The 21,568-nt window shown below is 37.8% G+C and overlaps 3 protein-coding genes across 4 annotated transcripts; 1 reads left to right on the forward strand and 2 right to left on the reverse strand.

Annotated features, from left to right (window-relative positions):
* Positions 1–3,285: 3,285 nt before the first annotated feature.
* LOC126755611 (cyclic AMP-dependent transcription factor ATF-2) lies at positions 3,286–5,347 on the forward strand. The gene is made up of 3 exons (XM_050468310.1): positions 3,286–3,507; positions 3,568–4,725; positions 4,883–5,347. Exons 1-3 carry the CDS (start codon positions 3,387–3,389, stop codon positions 5,023–5,025), a joined length of 1,422 nt encoding a protein of 473 aa, XP_050324267.1. The 5' UTR covers positions 3,286–3,386; the 3' UTR covers positions 5,026–5,347.
* A 108-nt stretch (positions 5,348–5,455) lies between these two features.
* Positions 5,456–9,232, reverse strand: LOC126755610 (TBC1 domain family member 31). 2 transcript variants are annotated; one of them, XM_050468309.1, is made up of 8 exons: positions 8,793–9,232; positions 8,593–8,706; positions 8,384–8,535; positions 6,418–8,328; positions 6,154–6,356; positions 5,906–6,085; positions 5,682–5,832; positions 5,456–5,565 (listed from the first exon to the last, which is right to left on the reverse strand). In XM_050468309.1, the coding sequence occupies exons 1-7, from the start codon at positions 9,092–9,094 to the stop codon at positions 5,710–5,712; spliced, it is 2,985 nt and encodes a 994-aa protein (XP_050324266.1). In that variant the 5' UTR covers positions 9,095–9,232; the 3' UTR covers positions 5,456–5,565; positions 5,682–5,709. The 2 variants fall into 2 exon arrangements, with proteins under 2 accessions (XP_050324266.1, XP_050324265.1); XM_050468308.1 differs by having other exon boundaries at positions 5,456–5,832.
* Positions 9,233–10,824: 1,592 nt separating this feature from the next.
* LOC126756121 (uncharacterized) lies at positions 10,825–21,230 on the reverse strand. Its single transcript, XM_050468962.1, has 4 exons — positions 20,811–21,230; positions 11,791–12,603; positions 11,575–11,712; positions 10,825–11,501 (listed from the first exon to the last, which is right to left on the reverse strand). The coding sequence occupies exons 1-4, from the start codon at positions 20,935–20,937 to the stop codon at positions 11,371–11,373; spliced, it is 1,209 nt and encodes a 402-aa protein (XP_050324919.1). The 5' UTR covers positions 20,938–21,230; the 3' UTR covers positions 10,825–11,370.
* Positions 21,231–21,568: the final 338 nt, after the last annotated feature.

Below are 21,568 nucleotides of genomic sequence, written 5' to 3' on the forward strand. Positions count from 1 at the left end.
CGGCTGTGTAAACTGACGTTGAGTAATACCAAAAGCTCTGTCAGGATCGGAAAGGACCTATCCGAGCCTTTCGATACCAAACGAGGTTTCAGACAAGGAGACTCTGTATAGTGTAACTTCTTCAATTCAATCTGGAGAAAATAATACGAGCTGCAGAGCTAAATAGAGAAGGTACAATCTTATTTACGAGTGTCTAGGTGCAGGCGTACGCCGATGATATTGATATTATTGGCCTCAACAACTCCGCTGTTTGTTCTATTTTCTCCAGACTGGATAAGAAAGCGAAGCAAATGGTTTAGTAGTGAACGAGAAGAAGGTTTTCTGGAAGATTTATGGTAGTTTGCTCATTAGCAATGGCGAATACCGCAGACGATGAAACGGTGAGTTGTACGAGATTGACATAGTTCAGCGGATTAAGAGACTGCGACTACGATGGCGAGGTCAACACTCCTGCTCTGAGAGTATTCGGCGCAGTAATCACGGGGGGAAGCAGAGGAAGAGAAAGACCTTCACTCTTGGAACTCGGTTATAATCGCGTAAATGGTGCCAATAAAGAAGAGGAAGAAGATACGCAAACACAAATTAACACTCACCGATCCAAACGGGGTTAGATCGCCGAAAAAACAGCCCTTGGTCGGATGAAATCCGAGTCAATTCCGGTACGTGAACCGGCTGTCGTGGGAATCGCACTGGTACGCAGATGAGGAAACTCGAGACCTGCCAAAATACTGCACTCCGGACCACGACGGGATGCCTTTTAATGTCTCCCATCGAACACCTACACAGTGAGACGCTTATGCTCCCAATTAAGGAGCATAATGAACTCCTCTCCAAGCAGTTCCTGCTTTCGTAGAAATCACCCTTGCAGTCATTTGCTTGAAGCGGACTTCGGACGCAACTGACTTTCGACAGGTACTGACTGCCATTCACAGTAGAGCCATTAACACCTTCAACGACTCTCTTCCCGTGAATGACGTTCTTGGAGTCAAACCACCACCCAACGCAGACGAAGATCTCGAGTTGCCGCGAGAAACGCGAGTGACCCTAGCTTAGCTTCGTTCTGGATATTGTAGCAGGTTAAACTCCTACTTATCCAGTATAGACCCTGACATACCCAATGTATGTTCTGCATGCAGCGAGTCTTCGCATGACACCTCTTTTGCATGCCCTATCAACCCCACTTATCTAACATCCTTTTCCCTTTGGTCCAACCCCGTCGAAACAGCACGTTTCCTGGGCCTCCCGTTAGATGACGTCGATAACAATACAGATAACCCTTACTATCCTAACGGGGATTGATAACCGTTAAAACAACAACAACAGGACAAACAACCGTTAGGTGAACAAAGCTATTATACTCTCAACATATTGCATATATTTTATATTCAGGTAACTTTTTCATCGTTTTGAAGAGCAGAGAGAGAGAAAAAATGCATCCCCTAATACTACTAGTATCAAGCTAAATACGAAATCAGGCACTTCACTTTATTTCAATAACGACCAGTTGATCGAGCCAGCTTCGGAATATACCTGTACTCGTATTTAACAACAAATTTTTAAATTGTGGGTGATCAATCAACAACTTGTCAATACTTAAATGGCATCGGTTTACTGGAAGAACAGCATAAGTGAAAAACTCAAAATCCTATTCAATTAATCAAAACCCCAACTGTTGAAAACCTTGTTATTGGTAATTTTAAATACTTTACACCCTAAAAAGCTTTACTTTTTATATTTAACAAAATTTTTTCAAGCTCTATGGACATTTCCACGGTGTTTTACTTTTACTTAGAATGAGCATACAGTTACATGAATTATAATAAGAGCTTAATGAGGTTGTCTTTGGATTAAGAACAAATATCTCGTTTCAGAGGCTTAAATGAACTTGAAAAAGGATGGATACTATTGGGAGGGGATCCAGGACATATGTGAGTAAACTATTCATGGTCAAGTCTCGATAAATGAATTACAGGGGTTTAGACGGGGACTCTTTCATCGATCATTATTGGCAAATTATTTTTGGTGTCGCTCAATTTTCTTTCATATCATATTTTCAAATTCTTGTATGTTTCACGTACGCCTAATTTTCATCCTTATTCATTTCATCCTAATTCAACCTTCTCCAAAATATTTTTATTATATTATGGATATTACACAAAAAAAAATATATAATAAAATTAGCTTTTTACGCTTTTGAAACTGAGTGCTATTGCAACCATGAAAGGAGTTTCAAAATGAAAAAGAATGCCAAATTTCGTAGCAGCGAGCTGTTCCGAATAAGAACACAAAGCGTTCCACCCAAGCACGAGCGACACGGTCCCTTGGTCTTTCCTCGTCGTCTTCTCGCCTATAAGAACACGGTTTGGGCGCCAAAAAAGTCCGTGTGTGAACCGACACTTATGTATATTAAGAGGTTATAACCACTTGTGAAATCGATTTTTTTGCATATAGTAAATAGAATTTATAAACAATTTATATTCAAATATCATCCGAAAATTTCAAATTGATCCGGCGAATACTATTAATGATTTTTTCGCTTTTCAGGAGTCGGTGAGGGGAAATTCTCCGAAATGGATTTGAAATTTTCACACCTTATTAAATATATGTACATACATACATACATATACATACATATGTATGTCGCGATCGAAATAATACGAAGATAATGAGATATTTCGACAATGATTTCGATTTTTAGGTGTAGATTTTTTTTTAGAAAAATCTCCTTTTTAGGAAGTCGCCATTTTATACATTTTATGAAATAAACATTTGTTGGGTTTTTAGATTCGAGATAATTTAAGCAGAAAATCTTCCTGACAGCCAAAAACATTTTTCAGTCAGAAGAAAGGCTGTGGGATCAAGGGAATTCAAAATTTCCGTGAAAAGAGCATTGGTTTATTGAAAATATTAATTAAAATAATTTTATCAACTCTTCAGTTATGCTGATTTAGCTCACACAGGGACATTATTCAATTACCACCACTTTTGAATACCAAGATTTTTAATACAAATGTGTTTTATAGGTTATGTTGAAGTTCGATTTTCAAAGTAACACGTGTTAACGACAAATCAGTACTTTAAACATTTCATTATATGCAGCACACATTTCAAAAAGGCACATACATACATATTTCATTTACTACCACTTTTTCATTACAAAAAATGAAAACAATTACTCATTCCAAATTTATTCAGAATAAAAAAACCGGATACAAACATGACCATATGATTGCTGTTCAATTTGCGACAACACTATTTCAAGAAAACCATGTAAAAGAGAAGGTATAATAAAAAAGAATAATAACAAAAGTGAAATTGTGCAGGAAATTCCTCACAAAAATACTAAAATAAGCAACTGGATTGGGACGTCATCGAACAGCAGGAACATGGAATTGTCTACCGATAAGGTTTTTGACTGTGGCAGCGAATGTGAACGTGAGAAGAAGCACGACATGATGTTAGATTTGAGTTTAAACGACCAAAAAACCGAGAATCTCTTTGCGGGCTGTAAGTAGTTGATGGTGCATTGTGTTTGAAAATTACGTAAATAATTAAATTTATATGCAGCCGACCAGACGCCGACACCAACACGCCTGATACGCAATTGTGAAGAAGTGGGACTCTTCGAAGATTTACGTCATGTCAATCCCTTCGAGGAGACTTTTCGACGCGCCTGCGAACAACACAACGGACAGACACCAATACGTCAACTCGATTCAGTGGAGATGCATGCCGATGAAGATTCACTGCACACACCACAAGTGTATCCACATCTGGAAGCGATACAGAGCTGTGAAATGCTCAGCAAACCGCTAGACAGTCCCACTTCGGCAACGGTAACGCTGGACGTACCCGTCGTGGATGAGATACTTAACGCGGCAACGGACGCTTACAAAATCGGCACATCACGACAGAACTCAAACAATTCGACCACATCTTCGGGGGGATATGGAAAAATTTATAAATATCGCACAATCGCTGAAAAACCAGCAGCAGCACCTGAAGTGCAAGTGCCATACATACAACTACCCACCACAGCGATACAGTTCATACAACCACAGTTGATTACATTGACGTTCCCCGAGAACAATACAAACAAAACACTGAGCAGTAATTTAGAAGCCAAACCAGCGGGTGTCTTAGCGACCAATGCAATACCCATACAGACGGTTAAGCCCTTCATAATGCCAAAATTAGCACCAGCGCCAACAACTCCCAACACAAAAAAAGCAACAACACAATTGCCACCGTTGAGCACAAAAACTTCCGCCACCACCACAACGGCAGCACTTACCACTACCACCAGCGCGACTGCTACCGTTGCATCACTACCTACGCCGACACAACATGAACCTAGTAGCGCCAGCCTTACACCCACCTCGCAACTACCCATCAAGGAGCGTCTAAAGGCTATACTGAGCCACGGTAATAAAACACACACGGCGGCGGCAACGCCGGTGACAAAAACCACTAGTAGCACACGACGTGCGCGCAATTCAGCAACCGGTGCTTGTAAGTATGATGAAGATTGTATGGTACGTCGACGTGCGGCAGCAACGCGTTATCGCAACAAGATGCGTAACGAACATAAAGATTTGAGGCGCCGCAACGGTGAACTACAAGCGGAAAATGAAAAATTGCGCGCACGTATCAAGCAACTAGAGCAGGAGCTGGCTAAAAGTCAACAACAACAACAGCAGCAACAAATATTGCAGGCAACCAATGGTGAGTTGCGTTTTTTTCTACCTTTTTGTGTCCTGTAAAAGGTTTTTTCCCCAAGCACCTGCTTATCAAATTATGTATTATAGCTTCGGTGCAACCGAAGTTAACAATATTTCTTCTTTTCTCCGTGAAATTAATGAATTTTCATTTAAAATTTCAGGTGCTTTACAAGCAATGCCGACACAAATGCAAATTCCACCTTCAACATTGCATTTGGTAATGAATATACCAACAATGGTTGTGCCGTCAGCCGGACAACCATCTCTGGTGCAGCCCATAACATATCGTGTAGAGAAGAAATAAAAGTTTGAAGTTTATCGAACTGGAAAATGCCTTACAAGTCTTCCACAGAGTGTTAAACTGCTAATTAAGTGACTTAATGGCGTATATAAAATAGTGAAACTAGTTTAGAAATGTGATTGTATTAGCACAAAGTGCGTTTGTTATAAATACGTGCTTATTTAGCAATTAATTATATATATTATAATAATTTATTAATGATTTATTATCGATTATTTGATTTATATTATTTATGCAGTAAACTCAATTATATATGATTTCGTATGTAAATCAGTTGACATGAAATAAAACTAAATATAAATTATGTTTAAATATAAACTAAGAATTGTTTAAAAAATTAATATTTGGTTCGTTAGCCTAAAAGTATGAAGCAGGCAACTGTTGGTTTTTTGGAGGGTAATTTTTGGTGTTGTATTTTTTTATAACTTTTTGTACAGCAGGTCTTTTTGGGGAGTAGTCTCTTCGATTGGACGCTATTTCTCGTATGACTTCCACACCTGACATTGTGAAACAGTAAAATGTGGCATAAACTAATACTAAATCCTGATTATTTGTGCACAAAATATAATAGCACAAACGTAAATAAAAATAAAAATTAAAATAATTAATTCAAAATTTTAAACTACAAACTACTCATAAGAAAGAAGGCATGCTCAAACCTTTAAGGCCACTAAAAATTGCTTATTCTTAATTGTTGAGTATTTCATTAAATTCTCTTTGTATTTCCTCAATTTTCTCCTCTATAGTATCTAAATGTGATTTGTTGTTGGAATTGCGTGGGCTTAACGCTCCTTTCGGCATATTTGTTAGCTAAGGGGAAATAAAAATTATGAGGAAATATTTAAAACCGATTTCTAAAAAAAATTTTTACAAATATTTTTACTTCTATAACTTGCTGCTTGAGTGCGTGACGCTCATTGCACAATCTTTGTAAATCCTCATGATATTTAGTACGCAGGGAAGTAGCACCTGTTGTTGTCAAACATTTTTGCATAAACAACTCCATCTCTTCATTACGCAACTCCTCTTCAGCCATACGTAAATCAGCGTCATTGCGCGTGCGCTAAATAGACATGCAATACGTTATAACTGCATAACAAGTTTTTTACAAAATGTTAGTTCACCACTCACTTCACATTCTATACTCTGCACTAATAACTCGAGGTCTTTTTCCATTGCTAATGCTCTTTGACGCTGCTCCGACTCCTGCACCTGTACCGCAACTTCGGCTTTGCGGTTGCGCAGCTCTTTCTGATACACAGCCAACATTTGTCGTTGACAAGCTAAACGTTCCTCCTCACGTTTGAGCGAGTCACGATAGAGCTTTTCCATTTCTATAAATACACAAAATAAAATTAATTTAAATAACCTTTTTTCCGCACAACAAAAACTCACTTTTCACTTGTTTTGCATGTTCCTCTCTGCGCAGGCCACTCTGCAGACGCTCCATTAATTTCATCTCTTCCAGCTCCAGCTTCCTTATGCGTGCGTCAATACACTGTTTTTCTCTTTGTACCGCGGCGATATCTTTCTCGTGTTTGGCCAGCCATTGACGTGGATAATTCAAAAACTTCGGATATACTTTCTTGGGTATACACTGTAACTCGGGCATATAACGTTCGGGATGTAATGTCTTCGGGCATTTTTCCATAATAGAGTTCGCTAAATTTATCACCTCACACACATCAACCGGATTTTGTTCATGAAAGAAAGTCAAAATTGTTGGCTTGTCGGGTAGACGCATAATTACTCGACGTTGCACGTAATTGTATGCCACAACTATGAAAATTGGATAATATGGTGGCGCCGACAAAATATTATCCCACAGGTAAAGCCATTCAGTTTGGCTAAACACCTCAGAGAAGACAGAGGACAGTAGTGACCAAGCATAGTGTTCGGAATTTATATGCATACTGGCATAAAATTTGCATAACTCCGAACATTGGGATTGCAATAGGTTTTCACACATACCCAAGTAATTATTTGGCTCCAATGGATGCAGTTCGAACCACATTTGAAAGTGATTCGTCAACAGTGTGACACAAATCTCAAAGACGACAAGCGAATTGCGCGGCATCAATTTTACAAAAGGGAATATGAGTTGTGGCAGGAATTTACTATGCGCAAAAACGGGACACCAATGTGCCAGGCAAGACCATATGCGTACCAGAGCATTTTTCAACGTGCCATCACGCATTGGTAACTGTTTAGCGCGTTGCTTTACGATTGGGGGAGTGCCCATTTTTAAAAGTTGAAAGAATTCATTGCGATTATAAGGCAACTGCAGCAGTGCACACCATATAAGCACACGATATTTACACGGGAACCAACGAAATTCACGCAGTATGCTCAAGAGGCGATCGCGACTAAGTAAGTTTCTAATATCCTCATTTAGGCATTCCTCCTGTGCTGCCACTAGCGCAGATTTACAGTGGCGTGATGGCCCTAGTAGCAACGGTTTATTTTGTCTAAAAGACAACTTTATCAGACGCAGGCATTCTTCTTGTGATTTTAGTATATTGTAGATTTGACTAGTGGACCAAACATCCAACTCACCAGTTTTATTGAATATCACTAAGTATTTGGCATCACTGGAGATTGTAAGTCTGGCCGCATTCTCTGATTGGATACGCAATTTAATATCCTTTTGAAGGCAGTTTAAGACGACTGCTTCGCCAGATCTATCAGTTACGCCGCAAATTATTATCTCCTTTGGATGTAGCAGAAATACGCAATGTCTTATAACGAAATCTTGTAGCCGGCATATATGTTTCAAGTCAAAAGTAATTGTGTCTATTAACAACAAGTAACCGTCGCGTGTGGAAAGGCAAATCAAATTCATATTGGGATGAAAACAATATCCAATAATCATGCCATTTGAGTGATTTGACACCTTACAATCAACGTTGAAAACACCACCACTGCCGTTATAATCTTGACAGAGTAGAAAATCTGCTGCTAAGCCACCAGCGCCTTCCATGCGCAACTTGCGATCACGCATTTTTATGGGATTTATTGCACGTATAGTGTTCATAGTGGCACCGGACCATATTTGTACGGTATCATCATTAAAACAGTTAAAAATATGATCTGACTGTGAGAAATATCCTGAAAACTTTAGTTGAAATTTTTTCTTTCTAAACGGAAAACGACGTGTTGCCACGAATTGCTCTACATCAAAGAGTATGACTTCGTAGTCACAATGCACAAGCACTAAATGTTGCCGGTTTACTGATGGAGGTGGGCATGATATTGTCATTACATAATATTTGGTTATCAGAAGGGTCTGTGTAACAGTTGATTTATCTGTAAATGAAAGATTATATAGCATTATTACATAAAAATAGCAAATTTCATGTACCTAAATCCAGTAACGCTATCTCGCCGTTACTATTTCCTATGAGAAAATGATTCCTTCGTTGTCCCCATGGCGTTATTGCACTGGGAAAAAATATCACGTCACTCAATTTCCGGAAACTTTTGTTCACCAAGTCAAATATATATATTAAACCACTGCAAGACAACATATTCAAAGTTAAAGATTCAAAAAGTCTTATCAAGTTTACTTACATTTCAGCAACTACCACCATTATAGAGCATTGTGAATTAAAAGTGCACAACTTAAGATTGGGACTGAACTTCGTATTGAACCATTCAGAAATGTGGTGCATACTCAGAATATTTCTAAAAAAAATATAATAGTATAGTAATATAACATTGCAGCAATGAATACATACAAATGTAGCAAAATGATAAACATATTTACTTACCCCTTTTCACTTTTTTTAAATCTGAATGGGTAATCGTGTAATTCTTTCTGATGTTCCAGGAATATGCTTGCTAAAGGATTATCATCGTCCTCTTCCATGTTTTCAGGAGATGGTGCACTTACATCAGCATTTAAATTGTCTTTCACAGCATTAGCTTCAGCTGCCTCAGCCACGGCAGCGTCTCTAATTTCATTAATTATTTCATGCACCATTTCAGTTGCTGATTCGTCGTTTTTCGGAGTATTTTCTTCATTTACAGATTTCCGAATAAATTTATCAGCGCTTTCCCCATTATTTTCCATTTTTAAAATCGCGCGCTACTTTAAAATGGAATATGAATTTTCTAAAACTGTATTGAGTGCTGCCAAGTTATAAACGAAAACTTATCTCCGGCCAAAATAACAGCTGATGACGAATAAATATTTAGCACTCGGGTTCAATTTGCATGAAACGTTTATTCGAATTTTAAATATCTTTCATGCACTGATAAATTTTTATACACTTTATTTATTATTGTCTTATTTTAATTAGTTTAATAAACTAAATAAATATGCTGTTAAAATTTGTTTAACTGGGCAAAGTGCAGATGTATTTCCACGAACACGACTCAGATGAATGAATTCATACAAATAATGAAAGTATGCAGTTGCGGTTACCTGCTGAAAAGTGACCTTGAAAATGCACCAAACATATCGATTTACGATATATCGAGCCTGAGAAGATAAGTTTATCGAAAAGGAAAACAAACCTGAGTTTGTACTATGCTTGTGGAACTTTTTTGTGAATTCTTTGAAGGTTTTTATGTAATAAGCAAATATAATTATATTATATTAATTAATTTGGTCAGAGATTTTTTAGTATTTTTGTCGATAACTTTTAAATTTTTTTGTTACCATATCGCGATAAATTTTCAGAAAATAAAATAATAATAAACTCTACCAAAAACCAAAAATATATATGGGAGAAAGGGAGTATTAACTCGATTTTATCAATTTTTCGGCAATACCACATATCGCTAACAGAAATAGGTGCTCTTTGATTTTTTTTAAATCGGTATAAAGTCAACCGGTCCCCATATTAGTTATATGGCAGCTAGGACAAGTTTCGTAAAGTTTTGATAGTGGATCCTATAAACCCCTCTCCTACGATTATCTCGGAAGATTTACTTACCTCGTGTGTCCAAAAACTATTTATTATTTAGCAATATTTGAATATTGTCAGTATTCTACGAGTAACCCCAGCCCAGGATTCCATCTCAGAATTTCGCCGTTTTCAACTATGTACCATTTAATTGTCACTAACCTCTTTAGTCATCCGTCATCATTGCCAATTTTCTTGTTTTACACCTCACCTGCAAATCTCACCTTCAACTTTCCTATTAATCGAGATCGAATCACTTGTGTTGAGTAAAATCCATTTTAAGGAATATAAAAATATTTTTCACACACATCTCACCTTCAATTTACATGCTAATCGAGCTCGAATAAATTGTTGTGAGTAAATACATTTTAGGGAACTTAAAACTGTTTTTCACCTCACCTGCAAATCTCTTCGGCAACTTCACTTCTAATCGAGATCGAATGATTGTGGTAAGTAAAATTAATTTTAAGAAATTTATAAATGTATTTCACCTCACGTGCAAATCTTACCTTCAATTTTCCTGCTAATCGGGATCGAATCACTTGTGGTGAGTAAAATCCATTTTAATGAACTAAAAACTTTTTTCACCACACCTGCAAATCACACTTTGGCCGGTCATACTAATCGAGATCGATTCACTTGTGGTAAGTAAAATTAATTTTACCTCACCTGCAAACCTCTTATCTAACTTTTATGCTAATTAAGATCAAATCACTTGTGGGGAGTAAAAACCATTTAAAGTAATTTAAAAGTATTTTTCACCTCACCTACAAATCTCGCCTTGGCCTTTTATGCTAATCAAGTTCGAATCACTTGTGGTGAGTAAAATCCAGTTTAAGGAAATTTTTTCATCTCACCTGCAAATCTCTTATCTAAAAATTATTTTCCTCTTTTTTTTTAGAATATTAAACGCATTTATTTGCATTGCAACTTTACACTTCAAAAATAACAATTTAGGTGAATTTTATACATTTTTTCACGATTTGCAGCTACTTTATATGTATCTATGTATATACCATTTGAATATTTGTTTACGAATAAATTCACACATTTTAAGGATATTATTTATAATGAGCTGAATTTTAGGTGGGGAGAAGGAGCATACACACACTTTCGACTCTGAATTTTTTCGAAAAGAATTCAAAAACAAAAAGAATGCAACACATCGGTACATATTCAATATATAAAACTCTGGGATGGAAAAGACTTAAGCCAATCATATTCACAGACATATTTGCTTCATTCTAATTAACATATTTGCATCCATGGTGTTTCGTTGTAACTATTCAAACGCGGTGTGGTGGGGTGTGGTGGAATATGCGGAGTGGAGTGTATGAGAAGGAGAGCAGGGCACTTGAGAACCTCATTCTCTTACTCCATGCCAACAAGGCGGATCAATGGCACAATGCCAGCTACCACAACGCCGCCGCGCGTAACGCTATTTACCCAAACCCACCCACATGTAATTGGGATCGATGAATTGTGCACCATGATAGCCGCGCGGATTCATCGCCACCAAAGAGCGGATCTTCTGCGAGGGCCGATAAGTGCGAATCGCATGCAATAAATCTGCAAATATAAACAGAGAAAGCCTGAAATCTACTAGAACTACAAGGGTAATAAACAAGTTCTGTGTACCAACCCGCATTTGCCTCGTGTCGGAAGGGATGATGACCTTCGAGCAAATTCGCCTCCTCATGGTTTAACGGTTGGGCTTTCTCATTGTGGCGCACATTCTTCGAGAGATCCGTAAAGAAGTTGCCCAGATGGGTCATGGCGCCTAAAATTTTAGAATAATATACATTAAATATATATGCAATATATTTCATAATATAAATAATCAATTGCTTAGACTCACCAGCGCTAATGGAGGGCAGAAAATTCCGTTGATCCATATTGCCGGTTTTGTTGCGCTTGTAAGCCAATTTCTTTGCTTCGTTAAGCTCTTGCTGTCGTTCGTGCTGATATGCTGTGTAGGGTATATAACCAGAATCTAGCCCAATATTACGCGCGTATAAAATACGTTTGGAACGTAACGGTTGTTCGATTTTATACTGCCCATTATCTACAGTCATATCCAGTTTATAATCATAATCCGTTAAGGTGTCAATAGTTTTGTCACGTTTCTCCCCACCTTCTTCCAGCGCGTCAGTCGCGACGACATCATTCTGACTTTTATCCGTTTCAGGTGAAAGTTTCTTCTCCTCACCTGGCACAAATTCGGGTGTCTTCTTGTAGACAACAATATCTGCGTCGTGTATGTCAAAGTCATTTTGTTGCTGTGTTTGTTGTTGCTTTGGTGCCGGTTCTAAGGGAATTAGTAACCTTGGTGTATATGCCAGCTGCTGCTGTTGTGACGTTTTCGCCTCGCCTGTTTGTTGTTGCGCTCGCATCGCTTCCGGTCGCCTTTGCCCAAATAACCAACTGCCCAGCCATTGCATTTGCCGCTGACGTCTATCCTCGGCAGGAATTTCAATATCATTTGATTGCAATAAATCTCGCAACGTCATTTCATCTGCGAATGTTTTGCCAAATACGGCATTTCCGTTTCCGTCTATAGAGTTTTCATTGTCGAAATTTCGCGAGTCAATTGCAAAGTCGTCAAAGTATTGGCGAGGCCTGTGTTGGGGATAGTAGCGCAGCGGTGCGTCAGGTGGCCATTTCGCTGCCACTGCGGAGACAAAGTATATAATACAAATAACTGAATTTAACGTTTAAGAGAAATTTTCTTTTAAATTTTATGAATTAAACGAGATATGTATATCTATATGTATATATCTTACTACAGGCGAAACCATGGTTCGGAAATGATATGGCCCAACGAGGCGAGGTTCGATCTTCCTAAGCGACATCGCTTCACCCTTCTTCCAAGAAGATCCTACGTTTTCGAGCCAAATTTTGTTCATCGGTGGGGCCCATTCCTAGCTCACTGAGTATGTAAACAAGCAAATTTGCCTCAGTTGAGACGAAAAGCACCAGAAGGGATTCAAGTGAAGCATCCAGAAAACCCAGAAAAACAACGGCTTGGTGTGGTTTGTAGGCCGGTAGAATCATCGATCCATATTTCCTCAAAAATGATGAGATAACCGTCAATGGCGACCGTTATCCTGCCATGGTAACGACTATTTAATGTCTGAAATTGAAGCTCGTGATATCGGCGACATTTGATTTCAGCAAGATGACGTAACTCCCACACACCGCATCAATCAATGAATATATCGAGTTAATACTTCGGTGAGCAGATAATTTCACGTTTTGGCTTCGATTCAGGCCTTGGAGCAAAACATCACGCGTGTCATTCGGCAGTTACCAGTCGAAATGCTCGAACGAGTCATCTGAAATTGGACTCAACAGATGGACCATCTAAGACGTAGGCGCCGCCAACATTTTAAAGAGGTAATCTCCAAAAAAATAATTGGCAAAGAATGTTCTTTCGAATGAGAAAAAACATTCCCCATTAAATGTGAAGTTTCTGAGTTTTTTCTTTAAAAACGTAGGGAACCTCGAAATGGCTGATCCTTTATAAAAGAAACACGAGATCTGTAACTGATGTGGATTAAAGAAGGAGGAGACCGAAATTCTCTATTCTATGGAGTTTCAAACTGAAAAACCATCTCATCAAATTTGATCCGGACTAGACGCGTTAAGTTTTATCAATATGTCAATTAGTGTTTGTTTGGCAGCTATTTGTTTAGGAGGCGAAAAATTTGTCTGGTAATTGTTGTCATGAAAAAATTTAACGAGTTTCCTTGTAATTTTATATTTCCAATGGAATCGCGTCTGCCGAATTGTTGAAAATGTGAACGGTTTGGGAAGTCTAGTCTATCACGCATTCAAGAATTTGCGCCATTCAAAGAGCATAGATCTTGAGACATTCCGTGGGGTCCTGAAGTTAATTTGACCAAGCAAATTATGTAGCACTCCTTTGTTGTCAACTGAATTCAGTGGTAATACTGGTCATTTAAACTTAGAAGTCAAGTTGCCATATTTGTCTACCATGATTAATCAGATTTATATCGAATGCGTTGCCCGATCAAAGTCTCTAATTTAAGAAAAACATTATTTAATCTCACAGATTTTCCAGTACTCCACTCTTATGACCTGAACTAAATCATAGAGGGAGAACTTAATCAGAGACAATGCCATTTCAACTTGGTGTGCTGTTGTTAGGGATCCATCAACATTTAAAGTACTATTGGACATTTGATGTATAATATATCTGGCGGAATTTAAAGTCGTATATTTATCGCAGTAGGCAGCCAAAATGACAACGAAGGTTGGACGTTCCGTAAAATTGATAAAAAATGCTGAAGCTTAGTTATTTTGCTAATCCAAAACTGTCTGGTACAGAAAGTTAAATTCCAACCATATCCGTATTGATCCTACACATTCGGTAACAGTGCGCTTTATATGTAGGTCCCAGTGAATGAAAAGCACATTGTATTGGCGGTCAAATATGCAACTAAAACAACAGTAACGCCAGAAGAGATGGCCTTCAGAAAGTTCGAGAAAATTGTTTTGTTTTCGTGGTTCATGACGATAAAGTCTTTATGAAGGCATATGATAATTGAAGTTAATTCATTTTCGATTGCTTGTAATAATATATTGTTTAGACTCCATACCTACAGCACCATTGTATATATTGTGCGCTTAATTACTTTTATTGTGAAAATTGAATTGCATATTTTTTAAGTGAACCCTTCGCAATGAATATTCCCTTTCAATTATGCAACAACCGAAATGTGCGCATTTGAAGGCAAGTTAGATGTGAGTAATGTTTTGTTTGATTTTGTGTGACATTCGCTGATAAGGTGTCGCGATTTTTCGACCCATTGTTTTACCGAGATTTTTTCCCATAAATTGTATGTGTTTCTCTATGATAAATGAGGTCAGTGTGTTGGTGTGTCGTCGCGAATACGATTTGTATAGTTTCTTTAACAAATGCTCTGCTATTATGTGTGTGTGTATATGCGAACTTTTATCATAATATGTAGATATGAGCTACACACATATGCACATTTATGATTTCAAAAATTTTATTTGGAGCTGTAGACGTACATACATGTAAATATGCTCACTTACAAGTGGAAATCAATATGTACATATGCAAGCCAAAATATACATATGTACATACATTTGTGTGATTGTGTTGATCGCCAATTTTAATTAAAACAATTTAAGTGAATAAACACGGAAGTAAACACATATGTATGTATGTATCTGAGGCACTCTATAAAAATTTACATTTATAAGGGGCACACCCAGTATGAAATTAAAAAAAAAATTGGAACTTAAAAAATTATTATTTTTTCATATCGATATTCAAATATTTTTTAATTTACATCCTTCTAAAGTATAACCCTCAGCTTAAGCAGCTCCATCGGTTTATAGTCAAACGTTTTTTTTTCAAATTTGCTTGAGACAAACAATACGAACCAATTTTCTGAATGTTCTGTGTATAGTTATGCATACGATGACCTATCAGTTTAGATGTTTTTTTTTATAAAAAAAAATCTGTTTTTTTTTACACTAGGTATACCTCTTAATACTTTCAAATATTTGTCAATGTCGCTGCCAAACTTAACATCCACGTAAAATCTGAAATTTATAATTAAAATAACAAATTACCCGCCAATAATTAACACTTACCAACACACATAAGTACTTATACAAGTATGCAATGAAAAATGGTCAACGACCACAAAAAAATATTAAAGCATAAATTTAACAATGTTTACTATGATTGCAAGTTCTCTAGAGACCGGTAAGTGTTGTTGTAGCACTGTTTTGTTACGCATGAAATTTTCATTCATTTTTAGCAGATAACGTTTTTGTTTTGAGAGTATTTATAAATAGGCTGATAAGTAATGAATAAGTATCCGTTTAAATAAATGGCTAACGGGGCGTATGAGCAACTTATTAAGCTCATGACACTTGCATGCATCAAAAGGGGTGCGCTAGTGAACTTTTGAGAATGATAAAATGGATATATCAAGGTGGAATCTGGTTTGGGGGGGAGGGGGAATAAGAGCAAACAAATCATTGAATTAAATGATTTGTCGTTTAGAGAGAAAATCTTCCAGCACTTTCCCTTTCCGTATTATTTCTATGAAATAAAAATAATTTTTTTCTAAATTTTTATTATTTTTTTTTGATTCGGAAAAGTTAAAAATGGCTGAAAATCGACATTTTCGAAATAACCGTAATTTTGCTATATTTGTTTCTTTATATTTAACCTTCTAAGTTTCTTGCCATAATGTCATTTTATTCAGAATTTATTCTGTTTTTTACAAAAGACCAGAGGAGTGAATTTATTTTATTTTCTTTTGAAACTTTTTTGTGCACTCTTGTAATATTTTTTTTTGTTCTTTACTGGCGTGGACACCGCTTACGCGGATATAGCCGAGTTAACTACAGCGCGCCAGGACAACATGACCTAGCCAGCACAGCTGCTGTCTCTTGATTCGCTGAACTATGTCAATGTCGCCGTATATCTCGTACAGCTCATCGTTCCATCGACTGCGGTACTCGACGTTGCAAATGCGCAAAGGACCATAAATCTTCCGCAAAACTTTTATCTCGAAAACTCCTAAGGCCGACTCATAAGATGATGTCATTGCCCATGCCTCCGCGCTATATAGAAGAAAAGGAGTGATGAGGGTGCAGTTCGGTCTTTGTTCGTGGGGGGAAGACTTCATTTTTCAATTCCCTACTCAGTCCAAAGTAGCACCTATTAGAAAGAGTGAATCCACTCAAGGCTGATATTATTTATGGTGTTGTTGCTGATTCCAAGATAGACGAAATTATGAAATTATCTTTGACTTTGAAGTTATGACTGTCAGTAGTGACGTGGGAGCTAAGTCACGAGTCAAATTTCGTCTTGTCCTCGTTCATAAGCAGACCCATTTGCTTTGCTTCCTTGTCCAGCCTGGAGAAAGCAGAACTCACAGCGCTGTTGTTTAGGTCAATGATATCAATATCATCGACGTACGCCAGCAGCTGTACACTCTTATAGAAGATGGTACCTTCTCTATTAAGTTCTCTCGAATTACTTTCTCCAGAAGAAGGTTTGAAGAAGTCGCAGGATAGGGAGTCGCTTTGTCTGAAACCTCGTTTGGTATCGAACGGCTCGAACAGGTCCTTCCCGATCTTGACAGAGTTTTTAGTAGTGCTCAACGTCGGCATACACAGCCGTATTAGTCTTGCGAGGATACCAAGTTCAGACATAACGGGATAGAAACAGTTCCTTTTCGAGCTGTCGTAGGCGGCTTTAAAATCAACGAAGAGGTGGTGTGTGTCGATTCTCTTTTCACGGGTCTTTTCCAAGATTTGGCGCATGGTGAATATCTGATCAGTAGTTGATTTTCCAGGTCTGAAGACACACTGATAAGGTCCAATCAATTTGTTGACGGTGGGCTTTAATCTTTCACATAATGCGCTCGATAGAACCTTATATGCGATGTTTAGGAGGCTTATCCCACGGCAATTGGCTCAAATTGTGGGGTCTCCCTTTTTCTGGATTGGGCAAAGCTTACTTAAATTCCAATCGTTGGGCATGCTTTCATCTGACCATATTCTACAAAGAAGCTGATGCATGCTGCTTAGTTCTTTGCAACCGTATTTGAATAACTCGCTCAGTAATCGTAATTAGATATCCTAACTCGCCCACTTATGGGTTCCTCATGTTCTTACAGAACAAAATTTGCTCCCTCGCATTAACGAATATGGTTTGCTTATCCAGCGCATTAGAATTGGATTTATATTATTTGAAAACGATATATTTATATTTCTGGTAATATATACCTACTAAAAAATGCGGAATTTACACCCACTCCGCTAAAAAGCGTTAATGACGACCGACTACGTGAGCGATTAAGAACCGCTCACCTCAATCAGTTTTTTTTTTCAGTTGTTGGCCAGCGATAATCGAAGTAGCGTAAAAACGAACTTAATTTGCTAAAGTAAGATCAAATCGCAAATTACCGAGCAAATCAATGAAGTTATAAAAACTCCTGAGGTGTTCTCTTACATACCATATGTGTGTAAGTATTTGCCACTCAGCATATGGGAGTTGTATTTTTAGAGGAGCTAATGACATCACTCTTACACAAATAAGTGACATACATATAAAATGTGAGAATTTTTACACAATATGGGTACATAGATTGTCTACAAATATATAAAGCTTTTAAAAAAATATACGTTATACTCAAAAAAATTCTGGGAAAATTGAAAAGTAATAACTTGCATCATTCTTTTCAAAATTAGGATTCCGATTTCTTATAGGCTGTATTATTCTATCATTTAATAAGTAATTTCGTTTGATGACAACAGTTGATCTTTTTGGATTTTTTTGCAGCCAACTTCATACTTAACCGCTTAACCATTGTATATTTGAACAGCTGATATAGTAAGATTTGTTTGTAAAATATGTTCTTAAATTTTTTGGAACAGTTGTTGTTTGGTTCCCCATCGAAGATGGAAGATCGAAAACAGCATTCGCGGCATTTTCGCCATTTTTTTACTATTTTACTATCGAAAGGGACAAAATGCAGTTTAAGCACGGTGGAAATTATGTAATGTGTACTGAAAAGATATGTTGACTGAACTCGAATGCCAAATTTTGTTTCCTAGATTTCGTTCCATTATAGTATCATTTGTCCTTTGCTTTAAAATGGGTCTCAGCTTTGGCGATCACGAAAAATTCTTCCCAGCGATTATTCTTTTGAGGTCTGAGGAAAGGAAATAGTCACTGGGGTCAGACCAGGAGAATACTGTGGATGCGGTAGCAATTCGAAGCCCAATTCATAGATATTTGCCAACGTTTTCACTGAATCCACTCAGATGACTGTCAATTGGACTTTGGTGTGAAATGATGGATCCATAAAGTAAAACCTTGGTTTACTACGCAAAAACATCTCCACAAACACTGCTCCAAAACATCAACTCGCTCATCCAAAATCATCTTGTAGACTAAGAAGGCTTACTAAAAAGGCTAACTAAAAATCATATGGCGTCGTCTATGTGTTTTTCAATTGACCTGTTATGTATTGCTAATAATGTTTTCAGACAATTTTTATTTAGCATTTTCAATGCCTCACTCCGACATTATTTATATGAAGAACAAAGCAATCTCCTCTATGACTAGTAATTTAGATAACAGATATTTTACCACAAATGGCTCTTAATTTTCTCAATGAAGCTAATGCAAACCCACCCTGTTTGAAAAACCCCGAAGATACACTCAAAATGGTTTTCTATCCATAACAAAGTCACTATCAGATGCTAAAGCTAAATGATTCTCGACTTTTTGATGCGTTATGTCAAGACGAATCGTTTGAAACCAATATAACGCGTGATCCACGTTCTCGCGTGAGTCGTGCCAAGCTGTCATGTCATTTTTGTTCAGTATTACGCCTGAACAACCTTTACAAACCGTTCAACTTTATTACGAAAATTCATTTACGCAGTGAGGAAAATATAGCAGCCGTAGACCATGGACCGAAGCAACTTGGACTGAGGTATGGAACGACTTGGCGCATTTTCCGTCGAGATCTTAAATTCAAAGTGTACAAAATACAGCTTGCGCTGAAGCCGCTCGTCCTTCCCAAGCGATATCGCTACGCTATATGGGCTTTTAAAAATTTCAAGAAGATGATCCGACGTCTTCGAGGCAAATTTTGTTCAGCGATGCGACTCATTTCTGGCTCAATTGGAATGTAAACAAGCAAATTTTCCGCATTTGGAACAAAGAGCAACCTGAAGAGATTCAAGAGCTGTCATTTCATCCGTCGGTGGAATCACCACACCCTATTTTTTCAAAAATTATGCCAGTGAGAACGTAATCGTCAATGGCGACCATTATCACGCCGTAATAACCGACTATTTGATACCTGAAATGGAAGCTCGTGATCTCGACGACATTTGATTTCAACAAAACGACGCCACTTCCCTTTTCTGGTGGGGATATGAAGTTTAGAAGTCTATGCGGACAATCCCGCTTCGATTCAGGCCTTGGAGCAAAACATGACGCGAGTCATTCGCTAGTTACCAATCGAAATGCTTGAACGGGTCATCGAAAATTGTACTCAATGGATGGACTTTCTGAAAAGTTAGCGTGGCTAACATTTGAAAGAGAGAGATAAAAAAAGAAATGCCAACGAATGTTCTTTCGAATGATAATAAACATTCCCATTAAATTTGAAGTTTCTGTGTTTTTCTTTGAAAAAGTGAGGAACCTCGAAATGAATCACCCTTTAGTTACAACAAAATAATGACGATTCTCATAGGCCAAAGGCATTCTGGCGATAATCCAAAGCCCTGTTCGGACACTAAATTTCTCAAAATGTGCTAACTTAGGAAGCAAACATTTTGATTATTCAATTTTTTGTTATATTTTATTTGGAATAAATGTTATACGCCTCTACATAATGCCAGATATTGTCTATATTCATATGTTAAGAGAAGGAGCTCACTACAGCAGATTACGAGAAAATTTTAAATGTTTCACTTACTTTTAACGATGTCTCGACAAACAGTAAAAGAAAAAGTGTGAAATTTCCAATTTTTGGAGGAACAAAATGACAAGCAATTAAGGGATATTAACACAGCTAAAATTCGACTTTGCTGCAAGGAAGGGAAATTATTAAAAAGTGATAATTAAAAATGTTTGAGCAATTACTATCATATTACCAACACCTCAAGGTGGGGAAACTTTTTCCTCTGTCTTTTTTGCCACACTTTTTTACTTTATATTCCCCCGTTTGGCATAACATTTTTTTAGATGCCGCCAAAAGCCACACTCGACAACCGGACCACCACGAAAGGATACACAACACACACACACGCACACACACATACACTGCTACGCGTACTTACCTTTGTTAATGAGAAACATGAGCAACAACAGCAGAGTCCACTTGAACGGCCACAATGTAAACATACCGCGGCTGCAACTGTTGCCCACGCCTCTCCAGCGACTACAACAAATAAATGTTGCCAACATTACGAAACAAATTTTTTTTTTCGAAATTTCAAGTAATCCGAGCTGTTGTTAAATGCCGCGTTTTAATAGCCACATGCTGTAGCACGCTCCACCTACGGGCTTCTCACGAAAACAATAACAGCAATAAACACACCAAACTTAATTGAAAGCGCGCACGAAGAGGTTAAAGTATTTAAAAAGACTGTTGCAAACAAGTTGAAAGTTTATCAAAATGTTGCAATTAACTGTTAAACTTCCGTTCGAACAGCAATGTTTCGGTTTACCGTTAAGCGCACAATGCTCAACGCCTAAATGTCGACTACGACTGAGAATCAACAGCAAAAGCGCTGCGGCTTTTATACGCAGCGGACACGGCAGCATGCTTGCTGCGCTTGCAACTTCACAGAACACACACACAGGCGCACACAACAACACTTACATATCGAGATAGATAACACGTAATAGACAAGCACACTGCTGCGCTAATGGGACGGCCGATTGCATGTAATCGTACGTTTTTGTGTTCGTGTGTTTGCCTGTGCGCCTTCCCCACCGCTTCGGAACACACCTGTTGGCAGACAAGAGTGTTGCGCTTCTGCCGAGTGGGCGACTACGGCTCTGTTGATGGAAGGGTGCCTGAACAATTTCGGCA

The sequence above is a fragment of the Bactrocera neohumeralis genome, chromosome 4, assembly GCF_024586455.1.
Source record: "Bactrocera neohumeralis isolate Rockhampton chromosome 4, APGP_CSIRO_Bneo_wtdbg2-racon-allhic-juicebox.fasta_v2, whole genome shotgun sequence".
In the NCBI taxonomy this organism is placed as follows: Eukaryota; Metazoa; Arthropoda; class Insecta; order Diptera; family Tephritidae; genus Bactrocera; species Bactrocera neohumeralis.